We start from the raw sequence: 19,992 nt of genomic DNA on the forward strand, positions 1-19,992 counted from the left end.
GTGGGGCATGGTGGTCCATGCCTATAGTCCCAGCTCCTCAGGAGAGTGAGGCAAGAGGATCACTTGGGCCCAGGAGGTCGAGGCTGCAGTGAGCCATGATCATGCCACTGCACTCTAGCCTGGGCAACAGAACAAGACCTCATCATCTCTTAAAAAAAAAAAAAAAAGAAGACGAGAGAGAGAGAGAGAGAAGAGAGAAAGACATAGCTTGGATTCAAAGTTGTTCCTTTAAAAAAAATATGTTTATTGAGATACAATTCACATACCTAACTATTCACCCATTTAAGGGGTAAATTTAATTTAAAGTCAATGTTCTTACTTTAAGTCCATTTTAGCATTCCATTTAAAGTCAATATTTTTTTAGTAAGTTCAGAGTTGTGCAACCACTACCACAATCTAACTTTATTTTATTTCATTAATTAATTAATTTATTTATTTATTTATTTTGAGACGGAGTCTCGCTCTGTCGCCAGGCTGGAGTGCATTGGCGTGATCTCGGCTCACTGCAACCTCTGCCTCCCAGGTTCAAGCAATTCTCCTGCCTCAGCCTCCCGTGTAGTTGGGACTACAGGTGCCTGCCACCACGCACGGATAATTTTTGTATTTTTAGTAGAGACGGGGTTTCACCATGTTGGTCAGGCTGGTCTCAAACTCCTGACCTCAGGTGATCCCGCCTGCCTCAGCCTCCCAAAGTGCTGGGATTACAGGCGTGAGCCACCGGGCCCAGCTACAATCTAACTTTAAACATCCATTCCCCCTAAAAGAAATCCATACCCATTAGCAGTCACACAGATTGACCCCAGGCAACCACTAATTTACTTTGTCTCTACAGATTTGCCTATTCTGAGCATTTCATATAAATATAATAATTCAATATTTTGTGACTGGCTTCCTTCACCAAGAATAATGTTTTCAAGGGTCATCCACGTTGTGGCATGTATTGGTACTTCATTCCTTTTTATTGCTGAAAAACAGTTTTGGTGAATGTTCGTTTTCATTTTGGGGGATATCTATGTGGGAGTAGAGTTACTGAGTCATAAGGTAACTCTATATTTGTGATTTTGAGGAAATACCATATTGTTGCTTGATGTTAGCTGCAGCATTTTAAATTCCCACCAGCAATGTATAAGGGTTCCAATTTCTCTGCATCCTCCCTAATACTTGTTATTGTCTGGCTTTTAATTATAGTTCTCCTATCTCACTGTGGCTTTGACTTGCATATTCCTAATGACTCAATGTAAGCATGTTCTCATGTACTTATAGGCCATCTGTATATCTTCTATGGACAAATGTCTATTCCAAACCTTTTCTATTTTTTTAAAATAAGCTTGTTATTTTGAGGTAATTATAAATTCACATGCAGTTCTAAGAAATAATACAGAGAGATCCTGTGTATTTTTTACCCAGTTTTCCCCATGGTAACATCCTTCAAAATTAGTACAATGTGACAATCAATATATTGCCACTGATACAGTCAAGATACGGAACATTTCCGTCACCACTAGGATCCCTCATGTTTCCCTTTTAAAACCACACCCACTTCCCTCCTGCCCTTACCCCTTCTCACCCCTGGCAGCCCCTAATCTCTTCTTCATTTCTAAAATTGTATCATTTCAAGAATGTGATACACATGAAACAATAGAGTATATAACCTTCTGGGATTGTTCTTGTTTTCACTCAGCAAAATTCTCTGGAGATTCATCCAGGTTGTTAAGTGCTAGTGTTGCTTTTTATTGCTGAGCACCTTGGGATGGGCCAGTTTGTTTGACCATTTACCTGTGGAAGGACATCTGGGCTGTTTCCAGTTCTGACCTATTACAAGTAAAGCTGCTATAAACATATGTATACAGGTTTTGGTTTGAATATATGTCCTCATTTATCTGGGTTAAATGCCTGGGGTTGAAATTGCTGAGTTGTATGGTAGTCGTATATTTAATTTTTTTAGAAAATTGTCAAACTGATTTCCAGCATGGTTGTGCCATTTTACATTCCCTCCAGCAATGGATGAGTGATCCAGTTTCTTTGCTGCACCAGAGTAGATCTTCTGCCCTGTGAAGGCTGAGCAGGGGAAGGGACACCTGGTCCCCTCTGACGCACTTGTCTGTCACAGAGCCTCTGCAACAAGGGCTGGGGAGGGAGAGAGAAACACTGGCAGCCTCCCCTCCTGGGGTTAAACTGGGAGACCAGACTGGGCGCTCCAGGAGAGGGGGCCCCGGTCTCCTTGTCTGTTACTTGCATGGCGTTATCATTCCTGAGGCAGAACTTCCAGAACATGAAGCTGGGGCAAGGGGTAAAGAAGGTTTTTCCTGTCTCACATGCCATAGACTCTCCTTGTTCTTGCTAAGATTTAGTAGATTTCCTTGAATGAATGTCTCTTTGTTTGCTGTGTCCCCTTGGGACAATTCTCAGAAATTTTTAAAGTTTTTTTTTTTTTTTAATAATTTTTATCAAATTGTTGTTTGCTGCGGAGAGGGTCAGCTGAGCTCCTGACTCTGTCCTTCTGGAAGTCCCAACCCCTCAAGCTTGATTCTTTAAGTGACCATGAATCTGATAGAGGGAAAAATCCCCCATCCTGCCAAAAACTTTTAAAGTCCTCTAGCGGTATAATTGGCCCAGGTCCTCCTGGGGCTGAGAGTGGAAGTTCTCATGACCCCACAGTTCTGGCTGCCTACTGGGCTGGCTGAAGTACCGTGCCCAGACAACTTGGGCGCTGGCCTGCCTTGAAAATAAAAATAGAACTTCTTTTTTCTCCTAAAGGGGATTGGATATGTCTATAACGTAAAGTGGACTTGTGATGGAAGACTGGAGCTAGTATTTTAATTTTACACCAAAAATACTGCCCGTTCCAGAGTCATGTTTTCTTGGTGCACTCAGCTGAGTGGCTCATTAAGCTGGTCCCGGACAGAGGAGTCAGTAGATCAGACTAAAGAAATAGGGCAGGCACAAGTATTTTTGTTTGTTTTAAATGGATAATACAGTAACGTAGTTTACCTAATAGCATATGATAGGAAGTCTTCCTGCCACTCCTGTCCCCTGCCACTCAGTCCTCCTCTACTGCTAGGCCACCCATGAAATTCAGTTCTTCTGTATCCTTCCGGAGATATGCTCTATAAAAAACATGTTTCTTATTTTCCCCAGGAAGCCTGAGTTAGATCAATCCTTACTAGCTGGGTGGTTCTTCATCTGAAAAAAGGGAGTAACAGCACCTACTTCACAAGGTTAGGGTGCACATTAAATAAAATCCTATTAAATGGTGCTTTCTAAATAGAAAAGTAGTGTGCCACTGCCAGCTGTTGTTTTCATGGGAGCAGCCACCACGTAGCAATAGTGAGATGGAGATCGGCTGTATTCAGTAGGTTCTCCAGAATCAGGAATTAGTCCTGGGGAAGTACCTGAAGCTGACTGAGGAGAGAGAACACAGGCCACAGGGAAACTAATATGGTTAAAGTCAGCATAAAACAGGGTCTGATAGGCTAGCAAGGAAAGAACTGTGGGAAGCCAGTGATGCACAAAAACTACCCTGGAGCTGGTGGGAGAAACTTTCCATCTGTCTGTTGCCCATGTACTGAAGAAATGCAGCAGGGTTCAAGGCTAGCTGATAAAGAGAGGCACCTTCTCCCAAGAAGAGGCCCACTATTGGACCAGTGATAATGTTGGGTTGAACTCAAAACAGAGTTGGGGTCTTCTGAAGACCATCTAGAAGGGCCTGTTCCAAAGCTCATGCAGAGCCTAATTTATGACAGGGTCAACCCAGGAGATCTGACACAGGCTCAGTCAGGAAACTAGGACCCAGATTTAGTTAGCATCTGTTTCCAGCTTTTCCTTTTCAGGCAGAATGAGTGAGGTAGCAGTAAGAGAAGCCAGAGGGAATGGACAAGGAGTCAAAAAGATGTCTTAAGCCTTCCTCTACCTAGGCTACCACCTGGAAAACGTCCTGCAGGGAGCCTGTCCTATTCTCTCATTGTCCTTTAAAACAACTTCAAAGACTGTAGAGGTGGTGAGTGATAGGCAAATCCTTGCCCAGGAGAGAGAAGAGAGGTGTGTATGGCAGCACCGCTGGGAAGCAGGCAGAGAGGAAGCCAGTTTGGAGGCTGGAATTCCCATTGTTCATCTGTTTTTGAATGAGTTTGACATCCAACAAGATGACACAGTTACCTGCCTTGCTGAGGGCTCCTCTCAGGCCACACATTCTGCAGTTTCAGCAGGCTTCCCGCCCAAGTCTGGCTGAAGAAGGGAGGCCTGGCAACTGTCTGAGGTTCGGAGTGTGGTTAATGGCTGAGGGAACACCAAGTCAGATGCCAAGGACAACAGGGGACCTTCTGCAGTCTCAGAGTTTGCTTTTAACAAGAGCTGGGTGCTCATTTCACAGCCAGAATCAACCCACTTGCTGAGGAGTCTGGGTCACTGCCCACTCTAGCCTCAGGGCACTCCCAGGGCAGATCCAAAGCTCCCTGTCATGAACCCTGGTATGTCCTGGAGGTGTCTCCCCTGACCCTCAAAGACTAATTAAATAAGGAGCTGAAGAAGAAACAGTTAAAGGGTTTAAAAGTGATTGCCTCTGTGAAAGGAGCAGAATTGGAAGGTAAATAAAGAGGATGTTATTGTTTGCCTTTTAGTAATTGTTTGCTTTAAAAAAAAACAAAATAGCTATTTCTGCCTTTTTTTCTCTCAACTTTTTATTATACAAGATTTCAAACCCAGAGAAAAGTTGAAAAACACATACAATGAAATGACATCAAAAAAACTATCCATAAAGATAAATTGAATGTCATCAAAATTAAAAGCTTCTGCTCCTTGAAAGAGATTGTTAAGGAAAAGACAAACCATGGACTGGAAGAAAATATGTTTAAAATACATATCTGGCTGGGCACACTGGCTCACGCCTATAATCCCTGCACTTTGGGAGTCCAAGGTGGGCGGATCACCAGAGACCAGGAGTTCAAGACCAGCCTGGCCAACATGGTGAAACTCCGTCTCTACTAAAAATACAAAACTTAGCCGGGCGTGGTGGCGGGCTCCTGTAATCCTATCTACTCGGGAGGCTGAGGCAGAAGAATCGCTTGAACCGGGAGGCGGAGTGTGCAGTGAGCGGAGACGGCACCATTCCACTCCAGCCTGAGCGACAGAGCGAGACTCCATTTCAAAAAAATAAATTAAATAAATAAATAAAACTAAAATACATATCTGATAAAGGACTTATATGGAGAATATTTTTAATATTCACAAAACTCAATAAGAACATAGATAACCTAATAAAAATGGGCAAAAGATCCGAACAGACACTTCACTAAAGAAGACATACAGGCCAGGCGCAGTGGCTCACGCCTGTAATCCCAGCACTTTGGGAAGCCGAGGTGGGCAGATCACAAGGTCAGTAGATTGAGAGCATCCTGGCTAACAGGGTGACCCCATCTCTACTAAAAACAGTGTTTCAAATTAGCGTGGTGGCACGGGCCTGTAGTCCCAGCTACTCAGGAGGCTGAGGTAGGAGAATGGTGTGAACCCAGAAGGCAGAGCTTGCAGTGAGCCGAGTTTGCGCCACTGCACTCCAGCCTCGGCAACAGAGTGAGACTCCATCTCAAAAAAAAAAAAAAAAAAAAGAGAAGACAAACAAATGGCATATAAGCACATGAAAAGATGCTGAACATCATAAGTCACTAGGGAAATGCAAATCAAAACCATTACATGATACCACTACACACGCATTAAAACGGCTATCATTAGAAAAGTCAGCAATACCAAGTGTTGGTGAAAACATGAAGAACTAGAACTCTCATATATCGCTACTGGGAACTGAAAATATCCTGGAAAACTATTTAGCAGTTTCTTAAAGAGTTAAACATAATCTCACTGCTCAATATTTACCCAAGAGAAGTGAAAATTTGTGTTTACACAAAAATCCACAGGCAAATGTTTATAGTGGCTTTATTCATAATTGCCTAATATTGAAAACAACCTACATGTCTTTCAGCTGATATATGGATAAACAAAGAGCAATACATCCAAACAGTGGAATACTACACAGCAATAAAAAGAGAATAAACTGACACATGCAAAAACATGGATTAATCTCAAACGTCTTAAGCTAAGTGTCAAAGGTTGAATTGTGTCCTCCCAAAAATAGTAAGTCCTAACTGTCTAACACTTCAGAATGTGATCTTATTTGGAAATAGGGTCACTGCAGATATAATGTCTTAAGATGAGGTCATACTCAAATAAGGTGGGCCCTTAGTCCCATATGACTGATGTCCTTATAAACAGACACACAGGAAAAATGCCATGCAATGACAGAGGTGGAGATTGGAGTTACGCAGGCACAAGGTAAAAAATGCCAAGATTGCTGGTGACACCAGAAGCTAAGAGAAAGGAATGGAACAGATTCTTCCTGGAGCCTTTGGGAAAGCATGGTCCTTCCAACAACTTAATTTTGGACTTCCAGCATCCAGAATGAGACAATACTTTCTTTTATCTTTTCTTTTTCTTTTTCTTTTTTTGATACAGTCTCGCTCTGTCGTCCAGGCTGGAGTGCAGTGGCATCATCTCGGCTCATTGCAACCTCCGCCTCCTGGGTTCAAGTGATTCTCAGCCTCCCGAGTAGCTAGGATTACAGGCGCATACCACCATGCCCAGCTAATTTTTGTGTTTTTAGTAGAGACGGGGTTTTGTCATGTTGGCCAGGCTGGTCTCAAACTCCTGACCTCAGGTAATCTGCCCGCCTTGGCCTCCCAAAGTGCTGGGATTACAGGCATGAGCCACCCGCGCCTGGCTGACAATACATTTCTATAGTTTGAAGTCACCCAGTTTGTGGTGTTTTGTTACAGCAGCCCTAGCAAACTAATGTATAAGTGAAAGAAGCCAGACTTAAAAGGCAACATACTATGTGCTTCCATCTGTATGACATTCTGGGAAAGGCAAAACTATAGAAATGTTGCATAGATCAGTGGTACAAGGGGTAGGGGGTAGGGTGAGGGGATGACTACAAAGGGGCAAGGGAGAATTCTAGGGATGATAAACTGTTCTATGTGTTGATAATGATGGTAGTTATACAATTGCATGTGTTTGTCAAAATTCATAAAACTTTACAATTAAATGGGTACATTTTACTTTGTAAATTATACCTAATTAATCTGACCAAAAATAATTTCCAAAAACCCAAAACCAACAGTCAAAAAACTTTGCATATCTTCCACCCAGATTCAACAGCTGCTAATATTTGACCATTTGCTTTATATATGAATGTGATTTTTCCTGAATCATTTGAAAATAAGTTGCAGACATCAGGACATTTTATACCTAAATATTTCATTATACACTTTTTTTTTTTTTTTTTTTTTGAGACGGAGTTTTGCTCTTGTTGCCCAGGCTGGAGTGCAATGGCGCAATCTCAGCTCACCACAACATCCGCCTCCTGAGTTCAAGTGATTCTCCTGCCTCAGCTGGGATTACACGCATGTGCCACCACACCCTGCTAATTTTGTATTTTTAGTAGAGACGGGTTTTCTCCATGTTGGTCAGGCTGGTCTCAAACTCCCGATCTCAGGTGATCTACCCGCCTCAGCCTCCCAAAGTGCTGGGATTACAGGCACGAGCCACCGCGTCCAGCCCCTCATTATACATCTTCTAAGAATAAGGTCAATTTTCTACATATCCAAGAAAAGTAACAATAACTCTAATTATTATATCATCTAATTTACGGTCCATATTTCAACTTCTCCAGTGTATTCAAAATGTCTTTTGTAATTGTCTTTTTCTAACTATATCCAGTCAAGGATAATATTATGTATTTGGATGGTGTGTCTCTACAATCTCTTAATCTAGAATAATCTTTGCATCTTTTATTTATTTATTTATTTTGGAGATGGAATCTTCCTCTGTTACCTAGGCTGGAGTGCAGTGGCTCCATCTCAGCTCACTGCAACCTCCTCCTTCCAGGTTCAAGCGATTCTCCTGCCTCAGCCTCCTAAGTAGCTGGGATTACAGGCGGCTGCCACAATGCCCAGCTTTTATTTTTAGTAGAGACGGTGTTTCACTATGTTGGCCACGCTGGTCTCGAACTCTTGACCGCAGGTGATCTGCCTCTCAAAGTGCCAGGATTACAGGCGTAAGCCACTGCACCCGGCCATCTTTGAATCTTTTAATTTTTAAAGTTATTTATTTACTTTTAATTTTTTTGTAGCGACAAGGTCTTGCTATCTTACCCAGGCTGGTCTCAAACTCCTAGCCTCAAGTGATCCTCCTGCCTTGGCTTCCCGAAGTGCTGGGATTACAGGTGTGAGCCACTATACCTGGCTAGAATCTTTTTTCTTGTTATGACCTTTGTCCAAACACATCGTACTGCAGAATGTCTGACATTCTGGATGTGGTTGATCACTTCTTCATGGTGTTACAAAATATGTTCTTCTAACCCTGCATTTCTTGTAAACTAGAAATTAGGTCTAAAGGCTTGATTAGATTCTGGTTAAATGCTTTTGGCAAGAATAGTTCACAGCTGATAGAGACTTATTTTTCCTTCTTACTGGCCTCCCTACTGGCCTATTTTTCTACATTTCTACATTTCTCTCTCATACGATGAAGGACTTGTGTACCTGGGCAACCATATCTTGTGGTGGGCCTGGTGTACCAGCTAGACACCAAGGCCACAAACATCAATAAGGTAGTTTCTGTCCTAAAGGAGATAAAAGAATGCAATAGCACCCTTTATCATCCAATAAATATGTAGTAACTGCCATGAGGAGCCAGGCACCATGCTAGGTGCTGGGGATACAGCATTAAGCAAAGGCCAACAAGTTTACAGTCTAAAGTACAAGGCAAATATTCATAACAAAGAAAATCCAGAAATAACTTGTGATAAATGCTATGGGAAAAAAAAAAAAAAGCACAGGAAAGTATAGCTCTGTATCATGGGAAACCTGACCTAGGGGTGTGCCATGTGAGGTGAGGACTGAAGGATGGGCAGCATACCTCTCATAGAAAAGCAGGGGGACGTGTGTGGTGAGAGGGAAGGATTAGTGGAAGGCAGGGCAAGGGAGGTGAGCTACAAGAAGTTCCCCAAATGGCAGGCAGGCAATTACAATCTCCTGTGGTGACGCCATGGCAGGAATGAACCTACATGCTAAACATGGGCAGTCAGGGCAGCTTCCCTGAGAAAGTGATGTCCAAAGGAAGGCCTGAAGGATGACTCAGTCCGCGGAGGTGAGCAGAGGGAAGATGGAGAAGTAAAGCAGCCTGTTAGTTGCTAGAGTTAAATCTGTGTAGGAACTTAGGTTCAAGAAAACTATGACGTATTCTTGCCAAAAATTTTAATATGAATAAAGACTCTAGATCTAACTTCTGGTTTACAGGAAATACTGGGGATTCAATACTGATTTGAATTAAAAACTCTTAACTAAGGCCAGGCATGGTGACTCATCTCTGTAATCCCAACACTTTGGGAGGCTGAGGCAGGAGGATCATTTACACCCAGGAGCTCAAGACCAGCCTGGGCAATATAGTAAGATCTCATCTTTACAAAACACTTAAAAAAAATTAGCTGGGCCTGGTGGCACGTGCCTGCGGGTCCCAGCTACTCAGGAGGCCGAGGTAGAAGGATCACCTAAGCTATGATCATGCCACTGCACTCCAGCCTGGGCGACAGAGTGTGACCCTGTCTCTAAAAAATAAAAAATTCCCTAAGCCACACAAGTAAGAGGCAGAGTCAAAATCCAATCCAAAGTTGCTGTTTCCAAAGCACCTGTATTTATCACACAACACTGCTCCCAGTAATAATAATGGCACCTACATAAGACAAAGGTTAGAGAAAGAGGCTTTTTGTAATGAAAGTCAAAGGAAGACATAGATTCTCTTTTAGCACAACAAGGGCACAGGAGTATGCCAGCGGAGGTCATTTGGCCCAGCATGAATGATCTGCTTATTTTTAGATGCTTGAACAGGAGGCCAGAGCATGGTGGCCAGAAATTTTCATCCCCCACCCTTCTCATCGTTCCATCAGGAACAGAAAATGATTGTGCTAGAGGGAAGAAATAAAAACAGTTGAGACCTTGGGGGAAGGCCCAGTAGGGTACGAAAGAGAAGGGAAAGGGGAATGTGAGAGAGGAGCCAGGAAGGAGCGACTGGGGAGAGGTCTGCTAACCAGAGGTTTGTCCTATAGTGCCATGGCCACTAAGCTCCCTTCCCCATGGCTGAACTCCAAGTTAAACCGTTTAGAGAGGCTGCACAAATCTGTCATCCTGTGCACTCTGGGTTGGTTACAATATGATGCAGCAGTCACCAACCTCTAGGATTCTGTGTGTTCTTCAACAACTAATTGGAAGACAGTTTTGTTAGGAACTGTTTTATGATGGGCTTCTATAACTTCTATGAATGTCAGGCATGGTGCTAGGTGCTTTGGATACATTCATTATCTCTAATTCTCTCAAAGACCCACCAGAGGAGGTCACTGATACCTAGAGAGTTACTCGCCAGGATCACAAGGCTACCAAACCAGTGTTAGATAAACTTAGACACATTAAAATTTTAAAAAGATTTGAGACCGCGATTCATGAATTGGACATTGCCAATTCACAAACCACAATTTGATTCGTTGAAGTGGAAGTCCCTAGTTAGAGGCTAGTTGGTGGTTTCTGATTGGTAGTTTCTAGTTAGAGGTTAGCAGGTTTTGACTGGTTATGCTTAAGTTTTGTTTTCCTAGGCCACTTTGAGTTGGGTTTTGATTTGCTTCGAAAGGAACCTAAGGCACTAGAGAAGTCTGAGTCTAATGGCCTCTCATTTATTTAGTTATTATTTATTTATTTTTGAGATCGAGTTTTGCACTGCACCCAGGAGTGCAGTGGCGTGATCTCGGCTCACCGCACCTCCGCCTCTTGGGCTCCAGCAATTTGCCTGCCTCAACCTCCCAAGTAGTTGGGATTACAGGCGCCCACCACCATGCCCAGCTAACTTTTTTATTTGTAGTGGAGATGGGGTTTTGTCATGTTGGCCAGGCTGGTCTCAAACTCCTGACCTCAAGTGATCGGTCTGCCTCAGCCTCCCAAAGCGCTGGGATTACAGGCGTGATCCACTGTGCCCGGCCTTAATTATTTACTTTAATACCAGGTAATTTTTAATTGTGCCTGTCTGACTTAGATACAACTAAACAAGCCAAGAACAGTGCTTCTCAAACTGTAAGGTTGATTTTTAACATTTCCAATTCATCACAGACTGGTAATTTTGTAAAATACAAAACAAACTAAAATACATGCAAAATACAAGCCCAAACTTATTAAATTTAATAGACATACTCTGTGAATTTGCTGTAAATGTTTCTGAACACTTACCCTGAAGGTTTGTACTGATCTTATCACAGAATGGCAGTAGAACAGAGCAGTGGCTCTTAGTCATGAAGGCACAGCTGAATCATATCCAGAGCTTTTCCTAACTACATGTGCCTGCCTTTCACCCAGACTCTGATTCAGCAGGCCTGGTGTTTAGTAGATACTCCTTGGGGGATTCTGATGTCCATCCCTGGTTAAGAACTACTCACTGCTCTAAGATGTTACCAAAGCCATTTTCTATCTTGGTGCCATTCAGAGAATCAGAGTCCCCTTTCAGAATTCACTAAAACCAGTAAAGGATGAGGGATGGGGGTGGCAAAACTACCAAGGAATTGAAAGATGCAAGAGTTGTCCTCTCTAACATCTGCATTACTACCTGATGCTATTCCAATCTTTTCAACTTAAAAATTTTTGTGTTTGGTTCAAGGACGGAATCTCTGAGCAGCAAATTAGAAGCAGTCAAAATTGCATTTAGCAAATAATCACTCCCATCTAAGATAACACCTATGTTTCCTCCTACACAGCCCTGCCTTTGTAAAAACTGGCCACCTCCTGCATCTGCATTTGAGGGATTCTGGGAATTGTCCACACCCCAGAAAAATGGTGCATCCTTAACTCATCCCAGAGGATAGCCCGCTGGTGGGGCAGCCAGTCATTTTCAGGAAGAAACAGCCTGGGAAGAGAAACCACTCCACCTTTTGAGATCAGGGCCAATGTGACAGGTAGGGAGATGAGGGATAAGCCTCACAGGAAGACTCCATAGAAACCTCAGTGAGAATAGGAAGTGCTGATGAATTCCCTCCAGAAAAATAATCCGGTGACCTCAGTGTCCCAACGGAGATGAGGACCAATAGGATGCTTGTGAAAAAAATGACAAATAGGCAGACCGAGCCAAAATGCAATTTATTTTCTTCACTACTCCTAGTAATTAGTTTTTATTTATATCACTGGTGTGTGTGTGTGTGTTCGACTGACACTACCACAGTGTTAAATCGGTAATAGGGTTTGATGTACACAATGTATACTCTTTTCTCTCAGTCCCAGTCCTTGAAAGGTATTTTCATATAGCAGGTGCTCAATAACATTTGGGAATATTCCTCCCACTTCACTTTCTAAAATAGATTGAAAACTTCTTGATGGACAATTGTTTCCAGGCTACATCAAGGGCTGCAACAAATCAACAGAAAAATACCAAAAGAAAAACAGGGCCAGGCGTGGTGGCTCACACCTATAATCCCAGCACTTTGGGAGGCCAGGGCAGGCAGATCACCTGAGGTCAGGAGTTCGAGACCAGCTTAGCCTAGTAAAGATGGTGAAACCCCATCTCTACTAAAAATACAAAAAATTAGCCGGGTGTGGTGGTACATGCCTGTAATTCCAGCTACTAGGGAGGCTGAGGCAGAAGAATCGCTTGAACCTGGGAGGTGGAGGTTGCAGTGAGCCGGGATGGCGGCACTGTACTCCAGCCTGGGCAACAGAGTGAAACCCCATCTCTACAAAAGTTACAAAAAATTAGCTGGGCATGGTGGCACACACCTGTAGCCCTAGCTACTTGCGAGGCTTGGGATGGGAGAATCACCTGAGGTTGAGGCTGCAGTGAGCTGTCATCACATGCCACTGCCCTCCAGCCTGGGCGACAGAGCGAGACCCTGTCTCAAAAGAAAGAAAGAAAAGAAAACCAGGCAAAAGGCAAAAGACCATTTCATGGAAAGGGAAATAAAAGTAGCAAAGACATAAAAAAAAAAAAAAAAACGCTCAATCTCACTAATGATTGGGAAAAATGCAAAAATGAGTTTTGACTCATCATACTGGCAAAAATTATGGTATTACCAAGCACTGACAAGGATAATGGGAAATACAGTCATCGTTGCTTAACGACGGGGATACATCCTGAGCAGTGCATCATTAGGCGATTTCATCATTGTGTGAACATCACAGAGTACTTACACAAACCTAGACAGTACAGCCTACTTATATGGTAGAGTTTATAGGCTACAAACCTGTACAGCATGTTGCTGTACTGAATACTGTAGACAACTGTAACACAATGGTATTTGTCTGTCTAAACACAGAAAAGATACAGTAAAAATACGGTGTAAAAGATAAAAAATGGTATACCTATCTAGGGTATTTATCTGAATGGAGCTTGCAAGACTGGAAGTTTCTCTAGGTGAGTCAGTGTGTGAGATGTCAGTGAATGTGAAGGCCTAGGACATTACTGTACCCTACTGTAGACTTTATACACTTATGCTACACTAAATTAAAAAAATTTTCTTCAATAAATTTAACCTTAGTTCACTGTAATTAACTTTTTGGCTCTCTTTTAATAACACTTATCTGAAAACACAAACACACTGTACAGCTGTATAAAAATATTTTCTTTATATTCTCATTCTGTAAGCTTTTTTCCTATTAAAATTTTTAAAAATTTATTTACTTTTTAATTTTTTTTTTTTGTCAAAAACCAGGATACAAATACACATTAGCCTAGGTGTACACAGGGTCGGGATCATCAATATCACTGTCTTCCACCTCTACATCTTGTCCCACTGGACGGTCTCCAGGGGCAATACGTGCATAGAGCTGTCATCTCCTATGATAACACTGCCTTCTTCTGGAATCCCTCCTGAAGGACCTGCCTGAGGTTGTTTTACAGTTAACTTTTTTTTTTTTTAGAAACTGATGTTTATTTTCCATCAACCATTTTTCCATGTTGCTTAAGAGCCTATGCAAGAACAGCTTAAGACCAGTCAGTGGTTGCTCCTACCCATTCAGTGGCCTGAGCAGTGGGAGCTGCAGACCAGTCTTCCGTGGCAGGCTGAGCGCTCCCGTCTTCAGTAGGGAATAGGCACAGAGGGCACCTGTACCCCTTCAGACCAGTCTGCAACCTCAGGCTGAGTAGCAGTGAACTCAGGAGCTGGAGCAGTCCATTCACCCTGAAATTCCTCCTTGGTCACTGCCTTTTCAGCAGCAGCCTGCTCTTCTCTTTCAATCTCTTCAGGATCTCTGTAGAAGTACAGATCAGGCATGACCTCCCATGGGTGTTCATGGGAAATGGTGCCATGCATGCGCAGAACTTCCCGAGCCAGCATCCACCACATCAAACCCACTGAGTGAGCTCCCTTGTTGTTGCATGGGATGACAATGTCCACATAGCGCAGAGGAGAATCTGTGTTACACAGCGCAATGGTAGGTAGGTTAACATAAGATGCCTCCGTGAGAGGCTGGTGGTCAGCCCTGGGGTCAGTAACCACAAGAAGCCGTGGCTCCCGGAAGGCTGCCTGGATCTGGTTAGTGAAGGTTCCAGGAGTGAAGCAGCCAGCAATTGGAGTGGCTCCAGTGGCAGCAGCAAACTTCAGCACGGCCCTCTGGTCAGTATTCCTGGAGGATATAACACTGACATCAGCAGGGTTTTCAATGGCAACAATAGCACGAGCTGCCAGCAGAAGCTTCTCCCAGGTCCTCTTCAGATTTATGATATAGATGCCATCACTTTTCCTTTTATAGATGTACTGTTCCGTCTGGAAGTCAAGATTGGTGCCACCTAAGTGGGTTCCTGCTGCAAGGAACTTAAGGACATCCTCCTCCTTCATTTGCAGGACATCAAGGGCTCCGGACATTGTGAAAGTTTCCCTTTAAGTTATGATAGGAATCCAGAACAACGCCGTATGGACCCCTCTGCAGGTAGCACGGAAAGGACTTTTTTTTTTTTTTAATAAGTAGAGAGTATACTTAAAAGATAAAAAGCACAGTATAGTAAGTACATAAACCAGTAACACACTTATTATCAAGTATTATGTATTGCACATAATTGTATGTGTTATATTTTTATATGACTGGCAGTGCAGTAGTTTATTTATACCAGCATCACCAAAAACACATAAATAATGTGCTATGACACTAGTGATGGGAATTTTTCAGCTCCATTATAATCTTATGGGACCACTGTCACACATGTCATCTGTCATTGACTGAAACATCGTTATGCGGAGCATGACTGTAGATATTCTCATACACTGCTTGTGAAAGTATACATTGGTTGGGCTACTTTAGAGGGCTATTTGCCAATATTTATATGCATTCTGAGTTTGAGAGATTCTGAGAACTATGCTGGAGCCACTTCATACCAGCTAACAGAGCTGATTGTGCATTCATGTCTCATTAGTAGTTTGAAATCGGCCATGGTGGAAGAATTCACACCATGGAAATTGGTAAATGCTACAAATCAGCCCCACTTCCTCTTTTTGGAAGACTGGTTGTTAAACATTTATCAGTACTCTAAAGTCTATTTGACAGTGTCTACAATAAAAAAAAAGAAAGAAAGAAAGAAAGAAAAAGCACATAACCCATGATACAGTATTCCTGTTTTCTAAGATATATTTGTACATGTAAACAGGGAGGCATGTTCAAGGATGTTCACAGCAGCATTGTTTGCAATGGAAAATTGAAGACAACCTAAAAACCCACTCATTGATAGTGTAAACCAAAAAGCATCTGAGACAGGTCTCAATTGATTAAGACGTTTACTTTGCCAAGGTTAAGGACCGTGGCCCATGCTGCAGCCTCAGGAGGTCCTGAGAACATGTGCCGAAGATGGTGGGATTGCAGCTTGGGTTTAGGGAGACAGAAGTTATGGGCAAAGACATAAATCAATACATGGAAGGAATACATTGGTTTTGGCCTGAAATAGGGGGACTTCTCAAAGTGGGAGTTGGGGGCTGTTTCTGGGTCACAGGTGGATTGAGAGATTTCCTGACTGGCAATTGGTTCAAAGAGTTAAGCTCTGAGTGAAGAGTTGAAGTCAGCTTGAGTTATGGTAAGGGGGGAGTGTTTTGGAAGCCAAGGTTTTTGTCATGTAGGTGAAACCTCCAAGGAACAAGCTTCAGAGATAATAGATGTGACAGTCTCTTATCTGACCTAAAAGGTGTCAAACTCTGTGGAAAAACCTAGTAGAGGAAGGAGATTCTCTAAAAAAATGCAAATTTCCCCCACAAGGGACAGCTTTGCAGGGCCATTCAAAATATGTCGAAGAAATATATTTTGGGTTAAAATACTCTGATCTCCTTCCAGGCCTGCTGTCTGTCATGAGATGTTACATCAGAGTCAGGTTGGAATTTGATCTTATTGCTACAAAGAGTCTGTTTTGTCGGTCTTAAAATCTCTGTTTTAATGTTAATGCTGGTCAGTTGGGTCTAAACTCCAAAGAGAGGAGGGTATATAATGAGACCTTCCCCCTCTCTTCCTGTCATGGCCTGAACTTCTAACCACCCCTCTTCCTGTCATGGCCTGAACTTTTTCAGGTTTTTTTTGGGATCCCCTTGGCTGAGGGTGTACATTCAGTTGGTTGGGGAGATTAGAATTTTGTTTTTGGTTTATAATAGGAAACTCAAAAACAAAAACCTCCAGCCTATTCTAAATGGAACACTATGCAGCAGTTAAAATTAATAAACTAAATTTATATAAACTGTTGGGAGAAAAAACTTCTCTACCAATTTAGGTCCAATTGGTCAGTGGCCTGTGAATCAACTGACAATACACAGATTAACAGGAGAAAAACGTACTACATATGCGGAGGTACCCTAAAGAGAGTAGCTCCCAGAATAGCTGGGGGGGAAAAATCACACAGCCATAAAAGAGAATAAAATCGTATCCTTTGCAGCGACATGGATGCAGCTGGAGGCCATTATCCTAAGCAAATTAATGCAAGAACAGAAAACCAAATACCACATGTTACAAGTGGGAGCTAACCTGTGGATACTTATAGACATAAAGACGGCAATAATAGCTACTAGGGACTACTGGGGTTGAAAGACTAACTACTGGGTACTATGTTCACTACCCGGGTGACAGAATCATTCATATGCCAAATGTCAGCATCACACAATATACCTAAAGTAACAAACCTGCACATGGACCCCTAAATCTATGAACACAATTAATGGCTAAACTTCTAGGTGCAAAACTAGGGATGGCATTTGGGCTGTAAAGAATGGCACAGGCTGTGGTTACCCCAGTAACCACTTTCTTCCAGGACTCACTCAAGGCAATAGGAACTTGCTTGGTCTTGCCCCTTCTGTTATGGTTCCAGGGGTGGTTGCCCAAAGGTGATGCAAGTTGATTCTCCCAGGGATGGGTCCCCAGTGAGAGCTCTCAAGCTATTCAGGGACCTTCAGAGCCAAATTCCCCTAGCATTTTGTTCAACTCTTCCCCATGTGTACAGGGACAAGGAAGGGTTTTGCATTATCCTTTCCCATTTATTGAAATTACATCTATAAGAACTGATGAAGAGAAGGGTCAGTTTTTTCCATCTGTCTCAGGGAACTGGGTGGGCCTGATAACTCTCCCACTACATGCTCCTGGCCCCAGATTATCTGGTTACTTATTTTTAAACTTCCTGATATTAGGGGAAAATATTTTTCCCTAAATTCCCTATAAGTGATATTTGAAGCGGTGGTACGCCACCCAACAAATGGCTGTATCCAGTTTTAATGGTTCATAAAGTAACTTATGAAGTGACTTGTTTTCTTTCAATTCAAAGGAAGTCTGGGGAAAGGCACCATGCATTCATTCAAGATGGGGTCTCAGTATGTTGCCCAGGATGGTCTTGAACTCCTGGGCTCAAGGATCCTCCTGCCTCAGCCTCCTGAGTAGCTAGGATTACAAATGTGGCAGTTTGAAAGGCACTTTCTTGGTCTATGTGGTCCGCCTGTACCCAGATGATTTGGAGCCTCACCTCTAGTCCCACCCTGGCCAGCCAAACCAGGGTCAGCCTGGAGCTCCAGGAAAAAGTGAAATGTTACATGGCCTTACTTGCCTTTTTCTGCTATTCATAGCCTGATATTGGTTGATAGTAAATATAAACCCACTGGGCAAGTTCATTTTTGCACAGAGTGACAACCGTCACTGAACTCTGTTTTAAGGGAGGGATTTTGGTGGGTTTTTTTTTGAGACAAGGTCACCCAGGCTGGAGTGCAGTGGCATGATCTCGGCTCACTGCAGCCTTGACCTCCTGGGCTCGATTGATCTTCCCACCTCAGCTCCCCAAGTAGCTGGGACTACAGGCGTGCACCACCACGCCTCGCTAATTTTTTGTAGAGACAGGATTTTGCCATGTTGTCCAGACTGGTCTTGAACTCCTGAGCTCAAACAATTCACCCACCTCAGCCTCCCAAAGTGCTGGAATTACAGGCATGGGAGGGATTTTTTTTTTTTTTCTTTAAATTGAGACGAGGTCTCACCATCATGCCCAGGATGGTCTTGAACTCCTGGGCTCAAGTAATCCTCCCATCTCAGCCTCCTGAGTAGCTGGAACTACAGCTGTGTGCACCACACCCAGCTAATTGTTCAACATTTTTGTAGAGACAGGGTCTTGCTATGTTGCCCAGGCTGGTTTCTAACTCCGGGGCTCAAGTGGTCCTCCTGCTTCAGCCTCCCAAAGTGCTGGGTTACAAGTGTGAGCCACTGTGCTGGGCCAGAATTTATTATTTATTTATTATTTTTAAAGAACCTTCATTTCCTCTGGCAATCTGCTTGGGGACATGCACATGAATCTCATGGGAGAACAAGAAAACGTTTCCTTTTTGTGTTCTCCACTTTCCCTTCCCTTTCCAGAATCTAGGCCCTGGTGATTCCCTTCAGGAGGCAGGAAAGCGATTCCTTGAAGAACAACAGCCGTCACCTTCCTTCCCAGTTGAGCCAGAAAGGCCCCACAGCTCTGCCACGGATGCTACAGAAAATGCTTCTGGCCTCAACTCCCCAGGGAGGGAGTAAGCCTTGGGGTTAGTTCAGTTGCACAGTTCCACGTCTGTTAGCAGCCACTGGTTCTCTTACTCCAGCTATGTTTAGCTTTGTTTGACTATCTTCCATGGGAACACAACTGCATTAGTGTTCCTTTTCTCAGTTCTCCATTTCAAAAATTTTTATTTATTTATTTAATTTCTGAGAGGGGGTCTTGCTCTGTCACCTAGGATGGAGTGCAGTGGAACAAACACAGCCTCACTGCAGACTCGACCTCCAAGTTCAGCCTCCTGAGTAGCTGGGATCACAGGCATGCACCACCATGCCTGGCTAATTTTTTTATTAGTAGTAGAGACAGGGTCTCCCTATGTTGCCCAGGCTGGCCTTGAACTCCTGAGTTCAAGCAATCCGCCCGCCTCGGCCTCCCAAAGCGCTGGGATTACAGGCGTGAGCCACCATGCCCCGGTATCGGTTCTCCATTTATAACAACTTGTCACCAAGAACCCGAGACCCAAGCTTGGGTCAATGGTTGTCCAGCTAGGATGAGAATAATGTGCTGGCTATCTGGGTACTGTGGACAGCCTGGAAGCCCCATGTGGCTGCCAACTTACTCATTTTGCACACTGCACCCAGAGAAGGGTGGCACTGAGTGGAAAGTGAGGCCAAGGTCATCACAAACAGCATCAGACTCTACAAAGAGTGACAGCAACCTGAAGCACAGAGACAGGTCTAACATGGATGCAGGATGTAAGTGACGTTGGGCCTAGTCTTAGGTCACATCTGCATACAAAAATCCTCACTACAGGAACTGTCATTATTTAAACACATGAGCAAAGACAGAGATTTTTGAAATAAGCACTTATTCTTTTGAAGGGTCTAAAAGGTAGAACGTAGAGATGGAAGACAGTAGACCTGAAATTCCTTCCTGACCACGGCCTTGTACAAA

General features: G+C 43.2%; 1 protein-coding gene across 1 annotated transcript; it reads right to left on the reverse strand.

The window, feature by feature from the left end:
• Positions 1 to 3,584: 3,584 nt before the first annotated feature.
• Positions 3,585 to 19,396, reverse strand: LOC101130079 (small ribosomal subunit protein uS2-like). The gene has a single exon (XM_063696168.1). The coding sequence runs from the start codon at positions 14,927 to 14,929 to the stop codon at positions 14,144 to 14,146; it is 786 nt and encodes a 261-aa protein (XP_063552238.1). The 5' UTR covers positions 14,930 to 19,396; the 3' UTR covers positions 3,585 to 14,143.
• Positions 19,397 to 19,992: the final 596 nt, after the last annotated feature.

The sequence above is a fragment of the Gorilla gorilla genome, chromosome 12 (assembly GCF_029281585.2).
Source record: "Gorilla gorilla gorilla isolate KB3781 chromosome 12, NHGRI_mGorGor1-v2.1_pri, whole genome shotgun sequence".
Lineage (NCBI taxonomy): Eukaryota > Metazoa > Chordata > Mammalia > Primates > Hominidae > Gorilla > Gorilla gorilla.